This window comes from Lithobates pipiens, unplaced genomic scaffold (assembly GCF_037356315.1).
Source record: "Lithobates pipiens isolate NorthernLeopardFrog02 unplaced genomic scaffold, aLitPip1_a1.2 Scaffold_23, whole genome shotgun sequence".
Taxonomy (NCBI): domain Eukaryota; kingdom Metazoa; phylum Chordata; class Amphibia; order Anura; family Ranidae; genus Lithobates; species Lithobates pipiens.
Genome location: NW_027507785.1, coordinates 291882129 through 291904659, shown reverse-complemented (window position 1 = coordinate 291904659; position 22531 = coordinate 291882129). Strand labels below are relative to the sequence as shown.

General features: G+C 44.2%; 1 protein-coding gene across 3 annotated transcripts in view; it reads right to left on the bottom strand.

Annotated features, from left to right (window-relative positions):
* SYDE2 (synapse defective Rho GTPase homolog 2) overlaps positions 1-22531 on the bottom strand; it is an 87656-nt gene that overhangs the window by 37728 nt on the left and 27397 nt on the right. For all 3 annotated transcript variants that reach the window (XM_077450322.1, XM_077450323.1, XM_077450324.1), the window contains one exon: positions 18721-19338. In XM_077450322.1, the coding sequence (XP_077306448.1) occupies positions 18721-19338 (618 nt within the window). The remainder of the gene's footprint in view (positions 1-18720; positions 19339-22531) is intronic.

Genomic DNA, 22531 nt, shown 5'->3' with positions numbered 1-22531 from the left:
ACGCAATAGAAGGACTATCTTCATTCCTGTCACCACTGATATCAGCTAACCCGCAGACAACACAGACAGATGTGTGGGTCAGACAGAAAACACCATAAATGCTCAACCTCACAAATCATAGGCCTTATCAGGACTGACAAAGCGGAGGGCAACACATTCTACTTGGGAAGGTCAGAGCAGAAATATGGCCCACTGTGTACAAAAGATGTAGAGATAGACATTGCATACCAGGGTGTTGCCTACCAAGGTAAAAAGGAGATAACCTTGCAAAATACATCAGACAAGGAAGCATAAGCTTTGGTACACACTGTCTGAAAATCAGCCCATTCAGATGATTTCAGTCAGTGTGTACAGCAGTCTGTCCAAAAAAAATGCCAGTCTAATGACCGTCTCTTGTCAAGCCAGCGCTGATCAGTGTATTCTGAACGCAAGGGGGAAGACCCCTGTCAGAATAAAATAGCACAGCGGGAAACATCGCTGCACCAATGTTACCTGTATTGATACAGCGTTCTGTCAGTTTTCTTTTCGTTCAACCCGCTTGGTTGATCAAAAGAAAAAAAACCTGGTGTGTACTGGGCTTAAAGGTTTTTTTCTTTTAACAAACATGTCTGTACTTACCTACTCTGTGCAATGAAATTGCACAGAGCGCCCAGGAACCTCCTCTTTTCGGGGTCCCCCGCCGGCGCTCCTGGCCCCTCCCCCTTTGCCCAGTGCCCCCATGGGAAGCCGCTTCTTATGGTGGACACTCGTGTGTGCTTGCACCAGAGGCCCTCTGCTGCGTCCATTGACACAGACAGACCGAGAGACTCAGCCCCGCCCCCACTCCCTCATCACTGGCTTTCAATGTCAACACTCGGAGCCGATGGCTCCTGGTGCTCCAGCAAAGCCAGCGAGGCCCGGAAACGAAGGGCGAAACAATCTGCCGGCGTGCGCAGCGCTGGATCGAATAGGGGGGTGGGGTCTTGATGCTGACACCTAAACCTTTTTTTTTTTTTTTAAATGCCAGGAATGCAGTAAGGTGAAAAATGTTTAGAGACTTTACAGCCCCTTTAAGAAGAATCTCCCCTGCTGGCTGTTGTAATCTGACAGCTGCTGCCTTCAAAGAGACATATTGTATTTTTACATGATCATCATTTTGCTATATTGGACAAAAGGTAATCTCTGTGGCAGATCTCTCATCTCCACTTAAACCTGGAATGTCAGCTCTGTGTATAGCTTGCTATTGGGGGTGTGGGGTGTTGTGTGCCCATTATCCTATGGACTTCCTTCCAGAGGGCCGATCCCCAGACACAATGCTGCCTTGGCATATATGAAAAAGCAGCTTCTTTGTTGAAACAAAGTTTGCTAAATCTCGCAAACTAATAATGTACTAGTCCCACAGACAGCTTTTCACTAAGCATTTATCATCTAAAATAGTCAGGCCTTTGCACCTTTGTTTCTGTGCTCCCGTCACTCCTGAACGTAAACATATCTAGCCCTGCCAGGTTTGAATTAATGGAAAAAAAAAAAATGTAATTCCCATGATACACATCGGCTTCTATTGATCCCTATGTAAGCTGTGGCTCTGCTAGACAACACAAGTTGATTTACAAAAAATAAATAAAAAACATGGAGAGTGCAAAAACTGGAGCCGCTGTTCACAGCTTCTAACTTCAGCTTGTTTAATTAAAGCGGAGTTCCACCTCAATTTACATCAAGGGTTGAAGATCACATCCCCATTCATTTTTGGATATTTTTTTTTTATCTTCTATCTTTTGTTGAAGGTAAATGCTGCACTTCTATCCATCTTCTCTGCGGTGAGGTACGTCATTTTCCTATTTCCCATTGGCTCCTGGGATTACAGTGTCATCAATCCCAGGAGTCAATGGGTATCCCCCGTGATTCATTCCCACTGCACAGGTGCGAGATTGGGAGGTGCATGCTGGGTAGCAAGCTGCAAATAATCCCGGAAGAGAGTCCCAGTAGTCTTCAGATGCCCACAATCAGGATGGCTTCTTGCTGGCTCAGGAGTTCCAAGTAAGTCCTAAGATGTGTACAAAAACCTTAACATTTTATAATACACAGCGCATGCCAACTTTAAAAGTATAATCTTCTACTGTGAGGAAGGTTATTTAAAACATGTCCGGAACTCCGCTTTAAGCTTTAACAGCCTGGAAGCCGATTGGTCTCTATACAGGGCTGCACCAGATTTTGCACTCAGTTTTAGTAAATCAACTCGAGTATATGAGGAGCACAATCATACAATTTTTCACCATGTTACATTCAGGGCTCTGTGCTAGATGCTCTTTGATTGCAAGTAAAAGGGGTAAATGGGTTCATCTTTTTTTTCCCCCTCAAGATTTTAACCACTGCTTAATTCAAATATGTAAATCAGTAGCCCTTTTATTAATTAGTTCTTTAAAAAGAAGCTTGCCGACTTCCCACAGCTGTTTGCCTGCCTCCTGATTTTTTTGTTAATTGGTGTACCCCAGACCTGAGAACATAAGCATTTTTCAGATGGTCCTCCTTAAGGTCAGCTTATGGAATGAATAAAAGATAAACTTGAATTTCTTCATACTGTGTTCTTCTATGGAGTTGTGCTGACTTGCTACTAGTGAATGAGAGGGTCTTTTGTCCCTCTCTGGTAAACAGCCCGTGTGGGGCGTTGCAGAGCCGCACAGCCCTCCCTCCACAAAACACTTCTTATGCAGACAGCAAACCTTCTCCTCATGAACTTCTTTAACTTTCTGTATATTTAAATGCTTTAAGTAAGCCTATATCAATGCACCAACACCAATCTAAAGATTACAAGAAAAATTAAGAAAAAAATAATAAAAAAGTAACAAAAATATAAAAGTGTGGGGGGCGCATGCGCGGAGGCTCCGAAGATGGACGCTTAGTCTGAGAGCTCCGTCCCGCCGCAGCAGCTCCGGCCTCTATACCGGCACCCTCGGACGCAATCTTCGCCTGAAACGAAGCCATTAAACGAGCGGAAGCCTCGGGGACACCTCCGATGTACGCGGGAGCGGTGAGAAGAAATTTAAAGCCCGCTTTTGAAGCCGCAGTGTCCCTGTCAGATTCGGCCAAGATGGCGGCGGCCTCACGCTGCCCGGGCCCCGCTTGCCTGCCTACCTCAAATAATGCAGCATCCCCATCCATATTGGCATCAGACCCCTTGCCAGACTTCCCCCCCCTGGGAGCCACTTCTCCTGCTTCTACAGCATCCCTCCTGGAGCATACCCTAGCAGACCTGGGACTCTCTCCAATGGAGGCTGGCCCACCTCAGTCTCCTCACATACTACAGCCTGAGGCTTCAGGCTGAATGTGGCTGATCTCTTTGCAAAATTTGCAGATCTCCTGAACATAACAGCCAATAAAATTACAAGCGATTTTAAGGCAGACCTTCACAATATTGGCTCCCGCATAGAAATAGTGGAATCTAATTTGGAAACCACAATTTCTAGGACCAATCAAAATACGGCTTGCATACAGACTCTACAGGAGCAATTGGAGACTGCACAAGCTAAAATTGACGATCTCGAAAATAGAAATCGAAGGTATAATTTTAGGATCAGGGGGCTCCCTGAATCCTACAAGGATGTTCCTGAAACGGTCTCATCTCTCATAAAAACACTCATTCCGGATATCCCGCACCACCGACTGGAACTAGACAGAGCTCACAGGGCTCTCAGGCCCCCCAGAGCAGATGGGCTCCCCCGTGACATTGTGGTTAAGCCCCACTTTTTTTCAGTCAAAGAGGAAATAATGCGCAAATCAAGATCCCTACCAAAGATCATTTTCCAAGGGCATCCTTTACAGATCTTTGCAGACTTATCCCCGTCCACTATCCAAAAAAGAAGAGCCCTGAAACCCCTGCTTCAAGTTTTGCTGGACAAAGAAATTAAGTACTGGTGGCTTTTTCCTTTCCAGCTCAAATTCATGTTGCGTGGCAAAGCCTACACTTTTGGATCCCTACATGAAGGGGAAAAACTCCTGCTGCAGCTAGGCCTTATCAGCCAAATTCCAAATCCTACTCCTCAAGGAAACACGTTCCAGTCAGCTAAACGTCAACTGCCCACCAGCCCCCTTCCTCCAGTATGGGAGACTGTACGATCCAAGAAATCTAAGGAAACTGGACCCCCCTGAGTGTATCAACCACAGGACCTTCGAGTATTTTGCAACCTCTCAGATGCTCCCTGGGAACAATTACCACCTTTCTTGTGCCTTGGACCCTGGGCCTTTCCTCTGTCCTCTATTATAATACCCATCTACAGAGATGGTGCGGAGGGCATTGGAGGGTATCTAGGCTGTGCTACCCTTCTGGTACTTTCCATTGTTGCTTACTATGCCCCATCTAATCCTAATAATTTTTTTTTTTTTTTTTTTTTTTCAGGGGGTGGGGAGGGTGAAGAAGATTGGTTCTTTTCTTTTTCTCCTGTGATGTCTCTGGGGGTGGTCCCGGGGACCCCTCTCCCTGCCACCCCTTATTGCTGTTTTTCACCGATTCCCCTGCCAAATATCCGAGACTTTTGCTTCCCCTAAGTTTCAGGTGTTATATATAGTTCTGTTCATATGTATTACATTTATTGTTACTTAATGGGCTCTTGGTCCTCCTTCCTTATGTCATTTTTAGCTTATCCCAATTTTTTGCCATTGAAGGAGACACGAGGGCCATCGCTCTATGGGTGCCGTGTTTAAGTTCAAGATTATTTTTCTATGTATTATGGTTTTCCATAATTGTTGAGGCCTTCCTGCTGGGGCGGTGCTCATGTACCCCCCATTTGTCTGGCTCACTGGGACTTTTTGGTCCTGGTAACTGGACAAACCTTATCCCTACTTTTAGTAGGGTTGGGTTGTTTGATTGATTTATCCTCACAGGTGGAGGACTCTGTCCCCTCCACTCTACGGATGACTCTCTTGTCACCCGTCTTTCTCTTCTTTCCTATTCCCTTTCTTCCTTCCATCTGTACTAATTATTCTCTTATCATTATCATTGCAGGAGTAGCCGGGGGGACCTTTCGGAGCAGCGCTTTTCCTCATCAGGGTCCTCCTCTATGGAATGTAAGTTGGTTTGGAAATAGTGGATATTGCAGAGTAAGTGCTTTTGTTTTTGCTGGCGGTCCTCCCTCTCTGCTCAATGACTGACGCGACCTTATCTCCACTAACTCCTCTCAAAATAATTTCCCACAATTCCCAAGGTCTAAACTCTCCCCTTAAACGGCGCAAAGTATTTCAGTATCTACACAAACATGGGGTGGATGTAGCTCTGCTTCAGGAAACACACTTCCCTAAAAGATATAACCCCTCCTTTATCCACTCCAAATTTCCCCTATTTTTTCTGGCCAACGCAGAAGATAAAACTAGGGGAGTGGGCATATTTATCTCTAATAGATGCAAATTCACACTGAAATCTGAATTCAAGGATGCGGAGGGTAGGTTTTTGTTATTAGTGGGTGAGCTTGATGGTAAACTATACTCCTTTGTATCTTACTATGCCCCCAACAAGGGCCAGTTAGCTTTTTTCAACCGTATGCTCTCCACCTTAACACCGTTACTTGAGGGTACAGTACTTTTTGGAGGGGACTCCAACACCGCGTTTGACCAGGGTTTGGACACATCACGCCCCTTGGGCAAACGCCTGACTAGACCCACTAATCAAAGCTTACGCATAGCCAAGCTGCTTTTCCAGCAAGGTCTGGTTGATGTCTGGAGAGAGGTTAACCCGACTTTAAGAGACTTTACACACTATTCTAACCCTCACGGTTCCTTCTCCCGGATAGACCACATTCTTGTTGAATCTGCTTCCATTTCTCTTGCTCAAAGGGCTAGTATTAAGGAAGTGGTCTGGTCGGATCACTCAATGGTTGTCTTGACTCTCTCTCGTCCTGCTTGCCACAGACCAAGTAGACGTTGGCGACTCAACGAGTCTATTTTGAGTGATCCTGCTAGAGCTCAGGAAATCGAACAAAGTATCCTACAATACTTTGCTACTAATGATACTCCCGACATAGATGATACCTGTCTGTGGGCAGCCCATAAGGCAGTAATTAGGGGTCATCTTATTCAAATTTCATCCCAAATTAACAAAACCAACAAAACTAATATTGATAATTTAGACAGGGAATACACAAAGCTAACCAAACATAAAAAGAACCCAAGTTCTGTTCCAGTCTCCAAACTGGATGCTGCTAAATTAGCTTTGAACCTGGCCCTGACCACCAAAGCCGAAAAATGGTTGCGCTGGAACAGAGCCAGATTTTACTATCAGGGCGATAATATTGGTTCTATGCTGGCCAAGAGACTAACACCTAAATTCCGAGCCCAGGCCTTCCCTAAAATTAGAATCCAAGGCGGCTCCATGTCCCAAAACCCTCAACGCATCATGCACGAATTCCGTGACTTCTACACATCATTATACAGTGGTACCCACAGCCCGTCCCCTGCGGACATCAACAAATTCCTTGACACCCTCCCGATCCCCTCATTGGAGGATAGACACAAAGCTAGGCTGGATTCGCCCATCTCAGCAGATGAGGTGTGTGCAGTGATTAAACATTTGAAAATGCATTCGGCCCCTGGACCGGACGGCTTTTCGATACCATACTATAAAACGTTTGCCCCCACTCTTGCACCATACATGGCCCGTTTCTTCAACAACCTCCGTAGGGGGGGAAGTCTTGATTCCTCTCTTAATGAGGCTTATATCACGGTCCTCCCTAAACCAAATAAAGATGCTAGTTCAGTCAGTAATTACAGACCGATTTCCCTCATCAACAATGATTTGAAGATTCTGACCAAAATCCTTGCGGACCGTCTGGCTTCCTTCATTAGTTTATACATACACAAAGATCAAGTAGGATTCATTCCGGGACGACAGGGCCCTGATCAAACGCGTAGGGCCATAGACATCGTGTCGCTTCTTAATTCCAATTGGGACGGGAATTCTGCCAGGCAGGGTTGCCTTTTGTCTTTAGATCTCCAAAAAGCGTTCGACTCTGTGCACTGGTCATATATTTTTACAACGTTACAACGTTGGGGTTTTGGCGATTCCTTCCTCAATGTTTTGCGTGCCCTATACTCGTCTCCTACAGCCCAGGTTCGTATGCAGGGATTTTACTCAGAATCTTTCCCCATATCAAGAGGTACCAGACAGGGTTGTCCGCTATCCCCTTTGGTTTTTGCAATAGCAATCGAATCTTTGGCTATAGCCATTAGGCATAATCCAAATATTCAAGGTATTCATTGTGGTTCTCAACAGCACAAATGTGCCTTATTTGCAGACGACATTCTGATGTTCGTCTCGTCTCCCCTGACCTCGTTGCCCAACATTTGCAGTCTCCTTACGGAATTTGGTTTAGTATCAGGTCTCAGGGTCAATTATCATAAATCTCAGGCTCTCAATGTTAATATCCCTGGTCCACTCATGGAAAGGCTCAGGGACAGCTTTAAATTCACCTGGAGTGATACTACGATATCATACCTGGGGATCAAATTAACCTCCAGGATTGATCTCCTCCATCAAGCTAATTATCCACCATTATTTCACAAACTGGAGGAGGATCTAAACAGGTGGTCTGGGCTGTCCCTGGGCTGGCTAGGTAGAATCAACACCATTAAGATGACGCTGCTCCCTCGTATTCTGTATCATTTCAGAGCTCTTCCCATCCCAGTAGACAGGGTGCGCTTAGAACGTTTTCAAGCTAAAGTTGTTAAATTTGTTTGGGGAAAGGGAGGACATAGATTCTCTAAATCCATTTTGTTCAGATCCAAATCGGAAGGAGGTTTGGGTCTACCAAATTTACGTCTATACTACCAAGCAGCCCAGCTGGCACAGTTATCAGCTATCTATTCTAGATGGGAGAAGCCTGACTGGATACAGATCGAGAGACAGGCGGTTCCTAGACACACACTGGACTTTCTTATGTGGTGCCCCAAAAAAATGAGGCCCCCGATACTGTCCCCAACTCTTTCCCACTCCTTTTCAGTTTGGGATGGTCTAAAAAATAATTGTTGTCTTATTTCCCCGTTAAAACCTTTGTCCCACCTCTTTCATAACCCAGAATTTCCTCCGGGACGGGACATTAAAGCCTTTCAATGGTGGCTGGACAAGGGGATGTATAGAATAGGTCACTTCCTTAGACCTTTGGGCCCTGTTTCTAAAGCCTATTGTATCAGCAAACTTGACATGCCCTCTACTGAGCTCTTTCGTTTCACTCAGATTACGAATTTCCTGCACAATAAATGTAGACATCTTCCTAGTGGTCCCCAAGTGACTCCATATGAAACATGGTGCGGTCAGTCCGGCGAGCAGAGGGGGGGGATTTCAGTTGTTTACAGGGCACTCTCTTCCACACGCTCCAAAACAACTTACATGCTGGCATGGGAAGAGGATCTTAACCAATCCTGGAGCATTGACTTATGGCAAGGGCTTTTTATCAAATCCTTCAAAGGCATTCTTAACACGAGTATGATAGAAGCCGGTGTCAAGGTGCTAACAAGATGGTACCTGGTTCCTTCGAAATTAGCTAAAATGTTTCCATCCACTTCCCCTCTGTGTTTCCGGGGTTGCGGCCTACGAGGTGACATGATACATACCTGGTGGACTTGCCCTAGAATACGGCAGTTCTGGTACAGGATTTTTACCTGGATCTCCAAAATTTCTACCACACCGGTTCAGATGTCTCCTCTGGTGGCGCTCCTCAATTTCCCTGTAGAGGGAGCCTCCAGGAATACGCAACGCCTCATCACTTTTATTTTGTTAGGAGCTAAGCTTACTCTTGCCAAGGCATGGAAACAACCCACTATTTCCACTGTATTGGCCAAGAGAAAAGTGTCCTGGATCATGCTCCAAGAAAAATCGGCAAGCGTACTCCTGGACCGCTCAGACAAATTCAGGGCCATCTGGGAGCCCTGGGCAAGCTTCGTGGGAGTTGCCCTTTCCCCATAATTGCTCTAGGATCTGGATCCTGGATATGATCTTATCCCCCCACGGTCGACTCCTGCTGGTAGATGTCCTTCATCTTTTTTTCTTTATTTTTCCTTTTCTTTTCTTTCTTATTCCCTCTTCTCCGTTCTCTTTCTTTTCCCCCACTTTTAGCCTTTTTCTATGAAGCCTAGAGGGGTACATTCTGCAATGGGCGCTTCATTGTGGAGCGAGGTCAAGTCAATTGAACTCAATGGCTGCCCTTGCCCTACCATGTAGACCTCAGTTTGTTGTTCTCGGTCTCCGGGAACCTGGGCTCCTTTACACCTAACTAGTTAGGTTGGACCCCCAGATACAATTTGTTTGGGTTTACTATTTTGGTTTCTTTGAGTAGTTCAATACCTATGATGTGCATGATCCTGGTCTTCTCTTATCTGAGTTACGGCGGGGGGTGGGGGGTTCTCGGCCACAGCAAGAGCCCTTATGGGGTGGTGGAGGACTCTACCTTCTTCCTGGACATTTCTTATCACTAGGATTCTGCACAAATGTATTAGTTAGCTCTGGCCTGTTGGAGGCTGTTGACTTTTTCAGATGTTTAAGTTTGTACTCCCTATAACCTTTACTTTTTATGGGCTCATGGTTCTTTTCCAATTATATTGATTGTCTGTACACTCTCTAGGCGATTCAGGTCTATGAATGGTTACATATCTGTATTACCTTTTGCTGTGTTTTAGTATTCTCTACAATGTCTCTGTTACATTTTATTGATGCAAATAAAATATATTGAAACGAAAAAAATATAAAAGTGTACAATTGCTGTAAGCACTGACAGGCAACAAAACATACTGCCGGCCCTCCAAACTGCCTACACAAATGATTCTTGAAAGTTACATGGAAGCATAAACACGGCCCACCCAGCATCCCACAGCGTGTCTAGCCTGGCCACTGATGAATGGGATTGGATTAGGGGATGTGTACCTATGCATCAGCTTGCAGAGAGCCAAAACTGACACATCATAGTGTGTAGGCACTTGTAGGTCATTATTATATTATTATTATTTTATGCCATTGCACTAACAGCACATCTGGATTGCAGCTGGTCCTTCCATAATCTATAGCGTTTACATCTTCCTCATGTGACTGGGCAAAAACCTCAGCGACACTTTTATCCCAAGAATAAACCAAGACCTCACTATCATAATTTTTGCAGTTTTTTAAAATTAAAGTGGAACGTTCCGCTTGCCTACACTCCTTCTAACCCCTTTAGGTCTTGGGGCTTTTTTTTTTTGGAAGGGGGGGGGGGGGGGGGAGTGTACCTGGTTGTTACTCGCTCCTACTTCTACTTGGATTGCGGAAGTTCGGCCCTCCTCTGCAGCCTTCAGGGACACGTCACAGGTCCCCGGAAGCTGCAGGGCCATTCACAAAACACGGCGTGGCTCACGCATGCGCAGTGCAAAAGCCAGCTGTGAAGTCGCAAGGTGTCACAGCCAGATTCCAAAATGAAGTATGTTGTTGTGTGGACCCGAGGAGCTGGCTCGGGTGATGATGGCACCGAATCCCTGGACAGGTAAGTGTAGCTGCTGAGTTTTATTTTTTTCTCTCTAAGGAGAAGAACCACTTTAACAATACATCCTTAGCAAGTTTTAGTTTTGGATTGTCAAAAGAGAAAATATTACAATCCCCAATTCAGTTTTTGAAATATTTGCACCTCCCCCCTGATCCTTTAGGCTGATGTCAGATGGGGGACTCTGCCGTTAGCGACAAATCACCAGCTTCAAAGTGCCTTCCACTTACCTCTATGGAATCGCTTACCCCAAACCCTACTGAATCTCGATCACTATTAGGCTGGATTCACACCTATGCATTTTTAATGCTTTTTGCATTTTGCGGATTTGTACTACAGAACGTGTTCCATAGGAAACCATGTTAAATGGACTGTAGTTCAAATCTGCAAAATGCAAAAAGCACTAAAACTGCATAGGTGTGAATCCAGCCTTAATGGGAGCGACATCTTACTGCCTCAGCTAGTTAGCTGTTAACTCAGTAAAGAAGCGATTCCATAGAGAAAGAAAGGCAGCTTTTTAATGATCCTACCACTGGCCCTTTGTCTCCAGTGACAAAATCCCCCATCTGACATCAGCCTTATGGAAGCACATAAAATCACCAAGAATGGTGTAAAAGAAAATTCGAAACACTGTTGGAAGGAGGTAGGAGTGCACTTTGTGGTTATAAAAACGAGGACAGTTTGGTTTGTGAATAAACCTCCAGAATCTGCACATACACGACAGCACACAGACAAGCGGCAAGCCCAGGTTAACACCTTAATATCAGAAAATCTCCAGCAATGTTTCCAGAAAAATATATCACAACTTTGGGTTTATGTATGTGGCTTTTCAGACCAAAATGTTATTTGCCTACAGCATTTAGATTGCCGAATTTAGAGCAGGTTGGAAAATTAAACCTACTTGATTGCCATGAATACAAAAGTGTACTTTTAATGATGCATGAAGCCAACTTTGATTTAATGTGAACCCTTCATTTACGAAATTATTCTGAAACTCCACATTCATGGCCAAAGTGGCACATGTCCCTGCCATGTCCCTGCCATGTCCACGGCTGGAGACTTTCCAGAAGCCAAGCAGCCTCACCTCTCCGGAGAGGTATCCCTCCCAACAGTTGTAAACTGAGGAAGGCTGGACACCAATGACTCTGGGACTGGTACATAGACAGTTTATTGGATTATATGATCAGAAATATTGTAGTGATATGGGAGTGTCCTGTGTTATTTATGTCCCTGCTATTGTGATTTGAAGGGGAACTAAACCCTCCCCTCCCTTACAGCCAAGGAAGCTGCCATCTTAGCCTCTGTTTGATCTGCAGTTGCCATGGTATTGCACATGTGATCAGTTATGACACCAGTCATTTGATGGCTTTACAGTATGGTTGAGAGCGAACATAAGCACACTGGACACCGATAGTTATCATTCATGGCATGTCTTAAATGTAACTGTTTTGGGAAACTGTTAAATCAATGGGTTTAGTTCCTTTTTATTCACTGTACCACGCTTTCCCTGGCTTGTGCAGATGTTCTGTTGCTTCTGTGATGTTTTCCTCTATTACCTTTTATTGCCTGTTGTATTGTAAACTTTAATAAACAATATTTAACCACTTGCTTACTGGGCACTTAAACCCCCCTTCTGCCCAGACCAATTTTCAGCGCTGATGCACTTTGAATGACAATTGCGCGGTCATACAACACCGTACCCAAATGAAATTTTTATCATTTTTTTCCCACAAATAGAGCTTTCTTTTGGTGGTATTTAATTACAGCTGGGAGTTTTATGCAAAAAAAATAAATAAAAAAAAATCATGTTTAATAGTTTGTTATAAAATTTTGCAAACAGGTCATTTTTCTCCTTCATTGAAATGCGCTGATGAGGCGGCACTGGTGGGCACTGATAGGCTGCACTGGTGGGCACCGATAGGCACAGATAAGGCGGTACTGATGGGCACAGATAAGGCAGCACTGATGGGCACAGATAAGGCAGCACTGATGGGCACAGATAAGGCAGCACTGATGGGTGGCATGGATAGGTACCACTGATAGATGGGACTGATGGGCACTGGTAGATGACATTGATGGACACAGATATGTGGCATATGAGGTGCAGCACTGTTGTTGAGGCAGATTGTGGGCACTGATAGGTGGCACTGGGCACTGATGGGTGGCACTGTGGGCACTATGGGCACTGATGGGTGGCACTTTTACTTTAATTAGGTTGCACTGGCAGGGGGCAGATGGGCACTGATGACTTGGCCATGATCGGGACTGAAGTCCCTCTCACGGCCGCCGGTGATCGGCTTTTTTTTTTCTCCTCGCGCGAAAAATAGCCAATTACCGGATGTGTTGTGATCACATGATCAGCTGTCATTGGCTGACAGCTGATCATGTGGTAAGGGGTCGGGATCGACCCCTTGCTCCGATCTATGATCAGGCGAGTCTCATACTCGCTGATCACAGAGCGAGCCGCGCGCGCCCCTCAATAGACGTAGTCCCGGCAAAGCAGGTCCGCGCTGTAGCCGTCATTCGGCAATATCGCGGATTAACAAGACTTGTGACCACTCATTAAAATTAGAATAAAAGAAGTTTAAACTACATAGAGGGTTCTTTACTGTAAGAGCAGCAAGGATGTGGAATTCCCTTCCACAGGCGGTGGTCTCAGCGGGGGGGCATTGATCGTTTTTATAAACTATTATATAAGCACCTGATCGACCGCAACATACAGGGATATACACTGACATATAAATCACACACATAGGTTGGACTTGTACCTGTATTTTTTCAACCTCATCTACTATGTAACTATGTACTGTTAAAAAAACAAAAAAAACAAAAACAAACAACACACACACACACGGAATTTTAATGAAAAAGTGCCAATTTACCAAAAAATAAATACATTTACAAATTGGTATTTTAGCTCACTTTTAGGGCTCCTTCACACAGGTGCATTGACATACAATGATCAACACAAACAGCACAATGAGTTGTCAGAAAACATTGCACTGCCCTACACAATGGGCAACATGCTGAACATGCATAACCTGCACCCACTGGTGTAAATAGGCTCTTAAAGAAGTAAAATGACAGGGCTAGCAGGTAGACTATAAAAAGGTAGTAGTCACACCTGTGAATGTACCCGCACTCCAGTGGGTGGTGAAGATATCTGGCCGGGTCGGATCCCAAATCAAATTGTTCAATTGATACCCATGCTTTATGTCCCTCATCTCTACACCATGCTAATACCCTGGCAATGTGAACTGCCTGGTAATATCACAAAGGGTCCGGGAAGGCCATGCCCCTTTGAGTTTTTGCCATTGCCAGATATGAGCAAAACAGGCATGGATTCAAGAAAGCGGTCAGGCATGGACTTCAAGAAAGCGGTCAGAACTACTATTGGCAAAGTCTGAAAGAGATAAAAGTAACCTCTGCATAATATTCATTTTGAGAAATTTCCATGTCAGACAAAAGCACAGAGCATTGGCGGACAGTTATTTTTATCTATAGGAGGAAGTCAATTTCACCCCTAAGTATGTCAGATGAGAGGATACCCATGGAAAAGAAAACAAGGATCGAAGAGCCTGAACTCGTGTAGGGGCCAACGTGATGTTAAGCAGTTCAGATTTGTAGGGGACGATTTTCAAATTAGACAGCGTACTATACTGATTGAACTCCCTTAATACATTTGGCAACGTAATTTCCAGGGATGTAATGAAAAGCGGCATTTCGTCTCCAAAAGCTGCGATTTTATGGTCCACCACGGCATTCAAGAAGCCCTGGACATCTGTACTTCCTTGTACACGTCGTATAAATGGCTCCAGAGTTAAGATAAAAATCAACAGGGACAAGGGACATCCTTGTCTGGTGTCATTAGTCAAATTAAAGTACATGGATGTTAATTCTGATAGCTGCAGGCGGGGCAGAGTATATGGCACCTATCCATTTGCCAATGTCTTTTCCAACTTCAATATATTTTAGTGTCTCCTTCAGAAACGTCCAATCCACCCTGACAAAAGCCTTCTCTGCATCCGAAGGATAGCATAGACGTATTTTACAAGAGTGAGCCAAGTGGATGATATCAAGGGGTCTGGTAGTGTTATCCTCGCCCCCTTGGTAAGCATGAACCTGGCTTGATCAGGGTGGATGACATCCTGAAGGTGAGATTGGAGACTAAATGCCAAAATCTGTGTAAGAATCTTCAGGTCCACATTTAGCAAAGAGATAGGTCAAAAATCCATGCACTGGGCTTGATCCTTACCCTCCTTGGGGATCACTGTTATATATGCCCTCAACAAGCCCTTCGGTAACGGCTGGTCTGCCAGAATAGAATTAACCGCTTGTATGAATCTTGAAGCTAGAGTTAAAGCGAATGCCTTATAGTAGGCTTCCGTATATCAGCCAGGCACCTTGTGAGGCTTAATTAACTTGATAGCCATCAGGTATTCCTCACTTGCGATGGGAGCATTCATTAATTCATACGCATCCTCAGGTATCGTTGGAAGGCCCAAAGAGGAAAGATATTCCTGAATCATTTTTTGCTTTTCCACTACCTGGTCAGTTGATAAAGGGGCTGACGGGTTATAGAGGGAAGAATAACACTCTTGAAAACCTTCAGCCACATCAGGAGACAGATAGCAGCGTTTCCCTCAACTGGAGTCAATATAAAAAGGATACAGCTTCTTCGTGAGGTTTACCTGTGCGAATGGGCCAGCAGTTTACCAGTTTTATTCCAATGTTCTTAGCAGCGGTTCCTGACCCTACGCAACTGTGTCTTAGTCTCATGCAGGAGCAAGGAGGCCAGTTTTTCTCACTGAGCCCTTAGGTCTGCTGCTACTGTATGGGAGAGAGATTTTTTTTTGTGGATGGTTTCTAAGTTCGCTACAACATTTAACAGGGTTTGGAGTGTTGCTTGCCTGTTTTTCCATAGTTCTGTTGCATTTTGGATCAGCAGACCTCGCATGACACATTTATGAGTTTCTCCATAGTGTCAATGGAGATATATCCTACAGGATCGTTCTCAGAAAAAGTTCTGGTTAGGGCCAATGAAATGCAGTGGACCTTCCTGGATCAAAGATTCATTAAGTTTCCATGCCCAGGGTCTGGTTCCCAAAGCGCCAAAATGTAAATCCATTAAAGCCGGAGCGTGGTCAGACACAGTCTGTATTCCAATTGAGGAGCTTACTACAGCTTGTAAAAGAGACTGGGAGACCATTACATAATCTATTCGAGACTAGCCGTCATGTGTGAATGAATAAAAAGTATAATCATGGTCACTAGGATGGTGGACCCGCCAGACATCTATCAAGCGTACTGATTGCAAGGCGTTTTTCACACGTCTGAGATAGGAATATGACAGATGAGTAGATAAGTTGGAGGCATCTAACAGTGGGTCAAGAGCCATATTAAGATCCCCCTATACACAATACACCCTCCATAAAGCCCTGTAGGACATTAAGAGTTTTATCTAGACAGCTCAGCTGTGCTTGATTAGGTAGATAGAGCCTAACGTAACTCTGCGGCCAGCCAGATCTCCTTTAAGAAACAGATGGCGTCCTTCCTGGTCACTCTTATAATTGACAAGAGACCAAGCAACCGACCCCGAAAATCAGGATGCTCACCCCCCCCCCCCCTTGATAGTGTCAGTTGTGGAATTCAGGTATCTTCCCAGACCGAAAGCGAGTTTCTTGCATAAATGCAACCTGTACCCTCATGCGCCAAAGATCACATAGGACTGTTGTTTGTTTCTCGGGGATATTCAACCCATTAACGTTCAAAGATAAACATCTAACATTAGTCATAGCAAGTCCCACAATTTACATCCAATGCACTTGCAGAGAGGGATTTTTCTTCTTTTTTTTTTTTTTTTTTTTTTTTTAAAGGAAGGGAGAACAAACAATTATACTAGGGTGGCTCTCAATTGAGCCTACCTACCCCCGCAGTTCCTTGCCAGATCAGTATCTAAGAGTGGAGAGCAAAGTGCTCAGACCATATTGCTAATCTACAACAGACCAAAAGCATTTGTTTATTTCATCAAAGGCCAGAATAAATTTAAATTCTGGTCAACAAAATAAACACCAAGATAACGAATAGGAGTCCTTTATTCTTAATGCTTAAGCCATAAAACAGCATGGTGTGCAACAGTTTCTTCCTTTTTCCAGTCCTTACGGCAGGCGAGCCGTGGCTTGCACCCTTGGGAGGAGTCCTTCATTCATTTAATTTACTCACCTGGATCTACTCACCTGAGCGGTGTTCCCTGCTCCTTTCTAATGAAATAAATTCCCAAACTGTTAAACTCTGATAAACTCACCTAGACTGTTTTGAAAAAAAAAATGCAGCTTAGGTGAGTTTATAATGCTGATTTTCTTCTGTCAGGATAAACCACCTTTACAAGAAACCAGTTTGCATGAGGCCTAACAAGTAAGCAGAATGCTGTGTGGGCATGTTTTCAAATAACAGGAAAAAAGAAATAAAAGTTATTTTTTAACCAAACAAGATGGGTCAGGCTTTGTGACACCTGGGACATTCATATGAATACACCAATCTGCATCACATACCACAGCTCATCTAATCCAGTTTGTGGTCTGAACCAATTCTCAGTATGACCAGATACAACCGTATCTTGGCAAGCTAGGCAACAAGGCCAAATATAAGAACCACAGAGGTGAACAAATACCACCAAAAAATAAAATAAAGACGCCAATTTTGTTTGGGTGCAGCGTCGCACGACCGCGCAATTGTCAGTTAAAGCGACGCAGGGCCGAATCGCAAAAAAATGGCCCAGGCATTCATCAGCCAAATCTTCCGGAGCTGAAGTGGTTAATCAACGCAAAACATACACCACCATTGGACAGAGGGAACTACATACTTCAATGAGCCAAGGCCACCAGAACACCGCTATAAAAGTGAATGGTCATTCAAAAATTTACACAATCTCAAAGTGGAATTCAAGGCTCTATTTAAGCCTAAAACTGATCCCATCCCACTTCTGATTCCTATACCAACTACCCTGTAAAAAGAAGATGCTTATATTTAATCCATTCTCAGGGCATTCTGGACCAGTCACATGACTGGCTCCTAGTGGCTGGCTTGAGGGGAGAGGAGGGACAACCGAAAAAAAGATGCCCCATAGTAGGTCTATAGGTGATCTCGCTGCCTAGGCACTCCACCTGTTGTCAGCACTCTCTTCTCTATCTTGAAGACGGTCGCTGGAGATATCATGTGACCAGACTTCTACACGGTACATGGTATAGGAGTTAGAAGGGAGGTTGGAGCAGTTTTAGGCTGGAACAGAGCCTGGGAGGAGCCTTGAAGTCCACTTTAAGAAGCAGTAGAGGGAAGTTAAAGCAAACTCTCACGATGTCTGTAGCTTCAGGAACTGTGAGGCAATTCATCCACAAAGTTCACAGCAAAAAGGTACCGCTACACTTCAACTCTCCTGATTCCTCACCTAGCAGAGGGTACAAAAAGCAGAGACACGGCAGCCTTCCAAAAGAGCAGGTGTTCCAAGTTGTTTGAAACAGACTACAAAAATGGAACAGAATGCCCCTGCAGTGAACTTAAAGCTCAAGTCCAGGACTATGAAAAAAAAATAAAAAAAATATACCCTTGCAATGCACAGCCCCCCCCCCCCCCCATGCTCATTATGTCTACGGGGTACAGTGCAGGTTATGTTACTAACCTAACTCCCTGCTTTGGCGCACTCCTCTGCCCAAAACTTCCAATCTGAGGGCTAAGTATTTGGCATCATCACATGCAATACAGAGACAATAACCTCACCGCAAGGGTGAGGTTTTCATATTACTGGAGTTCGGCTTCGGGGATAAATTGATTCATAGTAACTACAGCTACAGAGATCAGTGAAGGCGTGTTTTAAAGCTCATTATGACTTTAATGTGTAAATACTTTAGGCTGGATTCACCCTTGCAGTACGCCATCTTATCCATGTTGAGGTGTTGCAATGACATTCATAATGCACGTTAACAATATGTATCAAGGTGGGCAAGTGTAAAGGGGGCCTCATGTCTAAAGCTGGGAGAGCGTTAAAGTCCCAGACAACTTGGATGCTGGGTACATACTCATGGGGGGTCCCAGAGGCACAACAAATCTTATGTAACAGCATGGTGGAACTGTGCAGAGCTGAGGTTCTAAACACAATTTCTATTGGAATAATGGAAAAGTACTGTGTATGCGCATTTGGGGGGGAAAAAGTGCCCCAAATAATCACAAACAGAAATATTGGAGAACAAATCCTGCTTACCATGCTCGGGGGACCGACTAACTGTGGTGTCTTCAGCAGTCTTGCACACGACCCTCTGCTTGCACAGCTGCATGCCATGGTCTGTGGAATGTGAGGAATCTCCGGCATTGATCTCAGTGGATGGAGACATGTGTGAAGGGTCCCCTGTGTTTAGCACCCCTCCAGCTTTCCCTGGTGCCTCCAGCACCTCCTGTCCTGGATCAGAAACCATCTTGGAGGATGCTGGACTGGGGCAGATATAGGGACCATCATCTTCAGGGATGGGGTTGTACCAAATTTCTCCTTCATCGTCGGCATCGTTCTCTTCGGTGAGGTCAGTGGCAGGCAAAGCTAAAGGGCTACCAGGAGTGGCGGGGAGGGTTTCGGTCTCAGGTGCTTTAACAGGAATATCTCTCTCTGTTCTGGACAAAAGGAGCTCCGGTTCTTTATTCCCAATTGGATAAGAAATGGAGGTCTGACAAATGGCTTTATACTCGTATCTGTGAGTGCTCTGTGTCAACCAGTTCCGTTTTTTCGACACAGTGATATGGTTCCTCTGCAAGTTATGTTCGTTTGCTTCTGTGATCTTAAAGTCCCGTTTAATAAGAGAGGTTGTTGTATAAGCATTTTCAATCAAATCTGTTGAAAAAAACAAAACAAAAAAACATGGCATTAAAAAGGAAAGCAGTAATTCCATATATCATACACTATTCCCACTGAGGCATTCTGTATTGTAATGTCACAAAAAATTCCCTTTCTACTTTAATGTGCTGTGCTCCCAAAAAAAAAAAATCGAATTGCATTTTTCTTGTAACTAGGCCAGGTTTGTACATTTCTGCTTAGTTACATAACATTTCAGACACTCGGCAGCATATGAGCTGCTCAAGTATAGTCTGCATAGAGCAGTCAAGATCATTCCCATTCCCTGCACTGGGGCAGGGGTGCGTTGGCAGTAAAGCGCCGCTAGTTTTAGCACCGCTTTTCGGGCTCGCTAGCGGGGCGCTTTTAACTCCCCCTAGCGGCTGAAGGAAGGGTTAAAAGGCGACCGTTTTGCGGCACTGCCGAAGAGCTTTGCAGGCGCTTCGGCAGCACGGCCCATTCATTTCAATGGGCATGGCGCTTTGGAAGCCCGCAAACGCCCTTCCCGCAAGTGCACCACACTGGGAGCACGAGAGGTGCTTTTCAGCTGCCATTCTTAGCGCTAAAATGTCTGAAAAGCACCTCAGTGTGAAAGTTTTATTGTTGGTGAGACAAGTTTTGCAGACTTTTTTTTCTGCTTCTAGAAGCTAAATAGGATTATTCTGTGTGTCCATGCACACTACTTTAGGCTGCATTCACACCTGAGCGTTTCAAAGTTGCGCATTTTTACAGCGATTTTGTTCAGACTAATGTAAAAGGCAAAAAAAAACACCTGTAATCTGCCCCAAGAAGATAATGTTCTTTTTGGGCTTCAGAGTGTTTTTCAGCTTGCTTCAGGTCACAAAAGGCTCAGATGTGAACAGGTGCCATTGAAATGAAAGGGATTTTGCTTGTTGGGCGTTTTTCAGGCGTTTTACAAGCTGAAAACGCTCAGGTGTGAATACAACCCTCAGGCTGCATTCACACCTGAGCGTAGCGTTTTCTGTGGAGTTTTTTACCGCGATTCGCCGCGAATTTGTGCAGGGCAAAAGGTCACCAATGTTAAAAGAAGAAAAACGCCCAAATCAGCCCGATTAGCGCGACAAAAAAGGGTCCGGGAATTGGTTTGAGCTTCAGGCGTAGGGCTTCAGGCGACTTGGAGTGGAGATGTGAACCATCTCCAATGGATTTTTTCCCCTCTAGCGTTTTGTAGCTTCAGGCGTCAAGCTACAAAACGCTCAGGTGTGAATGGGGTCTCAAACTTAAATGTACACGGAACTTTTTACAAGCTCTCCTGAAGGATTTAACTTGACAGACAATAACACACATTTAAACCGTCCGCTTTGCCACGTTTATCTGCGTTTTGCGTTAATAAAAAAAAATATATATAATTTTTTTTTTTCAAAATAGCCAAAAATTTTAAACGCCTGTAAATTAAATGAGGCTAAAAGCAAGTTACCACGTTTGGTGCTTGAAATGCCTCTAGACTCAGCATCTGAAATCATTTTTTTGCTTTCCACAAAAGGCCTCTAAACTCAACTACCTAGAAAGGACTATAAAATGACCCTGTGTACATAGACTAATAAGATAACAGAGGAGAGTTCAGGAGCAGTTGAAAAAAAATGCTCAACAGCTCCTAAACGTCAGTTTACCAGCAGCAGTGTACATGAGTTCTAGTTTGAGCTTCAGCGTCTAGGAGCAGAAAATAAATTGTTTTTGAAGCTTTTTTTTTTTTTTTTTTTTTTGCAGAAATGTTCCTAAACGCTCCTAGATGCCAATAGCATTTTTTGAGCCCCCCCTTTATTACAAAAGCACTAATGCTCCTAAAATGCAACTAGAAAAAGCTATTACCAGCATTTTTTCCAGCGTTTATTGCCTACTGGGCACTTACACCACTTTCCTGCCCAAGCCATTTTTCAGCACCGTCACACTTTGAATGACAATTGCGCGGTCATGCAATGCTGTACCCATATGAAATTTTTATAAATTTTCTTAAAACAAAAATAGAGATTTATTTTGGTGGCATTTATTCACTGCTGGGTTTTCATTTTTTATAACAAAAAAAGACCAAACATTTAGAAAAACATTTTTTTTCTTACTTTTTCTGTCAATAAATTTTGTAAATATGTAATTTTTGTGCGCTGATGAGGCGGCACTGATAGGCTGAACTGGTGAGCATTGATGAGGTGGTACATATGGGCACTGATTAGGTTACACTGATGAGGCACTAATATGCTGCATTTATGGGCACCGATAGGTGGCTCTGGCGGACAGCAGTGATGGGCAGCACTGACTGGCATCCCTAATGGGCATCGATTGCTGGCACTGATTGGTGACACTTGTGGTGCTGTAATGTAATCAGGGCACTAATGATCAGTGCCCTTATTACATGTTTTGTTGTCCCCTGCGAGGAGATGCCGTTGACCAGCTCTCCTCGCCACACACTGTCAGTGAAGCGAGGAGCGTCGATTACTGGCATCTCAGTGTTTGGCTGTGTCCAATCACAGCCGGTCACATGCAATCACATGGTTAAACAGCCGCGGCTCTTTACAGAGATAGGGGTCGTGCTGAGTCCTAGCAGCACAGTGCTGCGTGCGAGTGTGCCCATTCTGGGACGCTGTGATATGACAGTGGGCGGGCAGTGGTTAAAAAATAAAAATAAAATGCTAGTGTGCATGGAGCCTAAAAGGCCTCATGCACACTGGGTATTAAAAATTCAGCTTAAAACCAGCGTTTGGCTTCAGCTTGTAGAAGCAACTCTGTTAGCCTATGGAGTTGACCTACTAAAGGCAAATAGACTGGGCACTTTGCAAGTGCAGTTGCTCCAGAGTTTCGTAAACGAGACGAAGCTCTGCTGACTTCAATCATCCAATCACGTGCATGCAAAGATGCTGTCTTTTTTGCCTTGCATGTGATTGGGTATTCTTTGTAAAATGAAGATTTACCTCATTTGTCATGCTCTGTAGCAACTGCACTTGCAAACTGCATAGTCGATTTGCCTTTAGTAAATCAACCCCTATGTGTCAATACACATTACAACATTTAAAAGAATGAAAAAAAAAATTTTTTATAAAGAAAAGAAAAAAAAAAACAAAAAAAAAAAAAACATCACAAGTGCGTTTTTAAAAAGAGCTTTTAGGTAGGAAAAATAAATAACGCTTGACGCACCTAAATGCGGCATTTAGGCACGCAAAGCATTTAAGTGCACATTTAT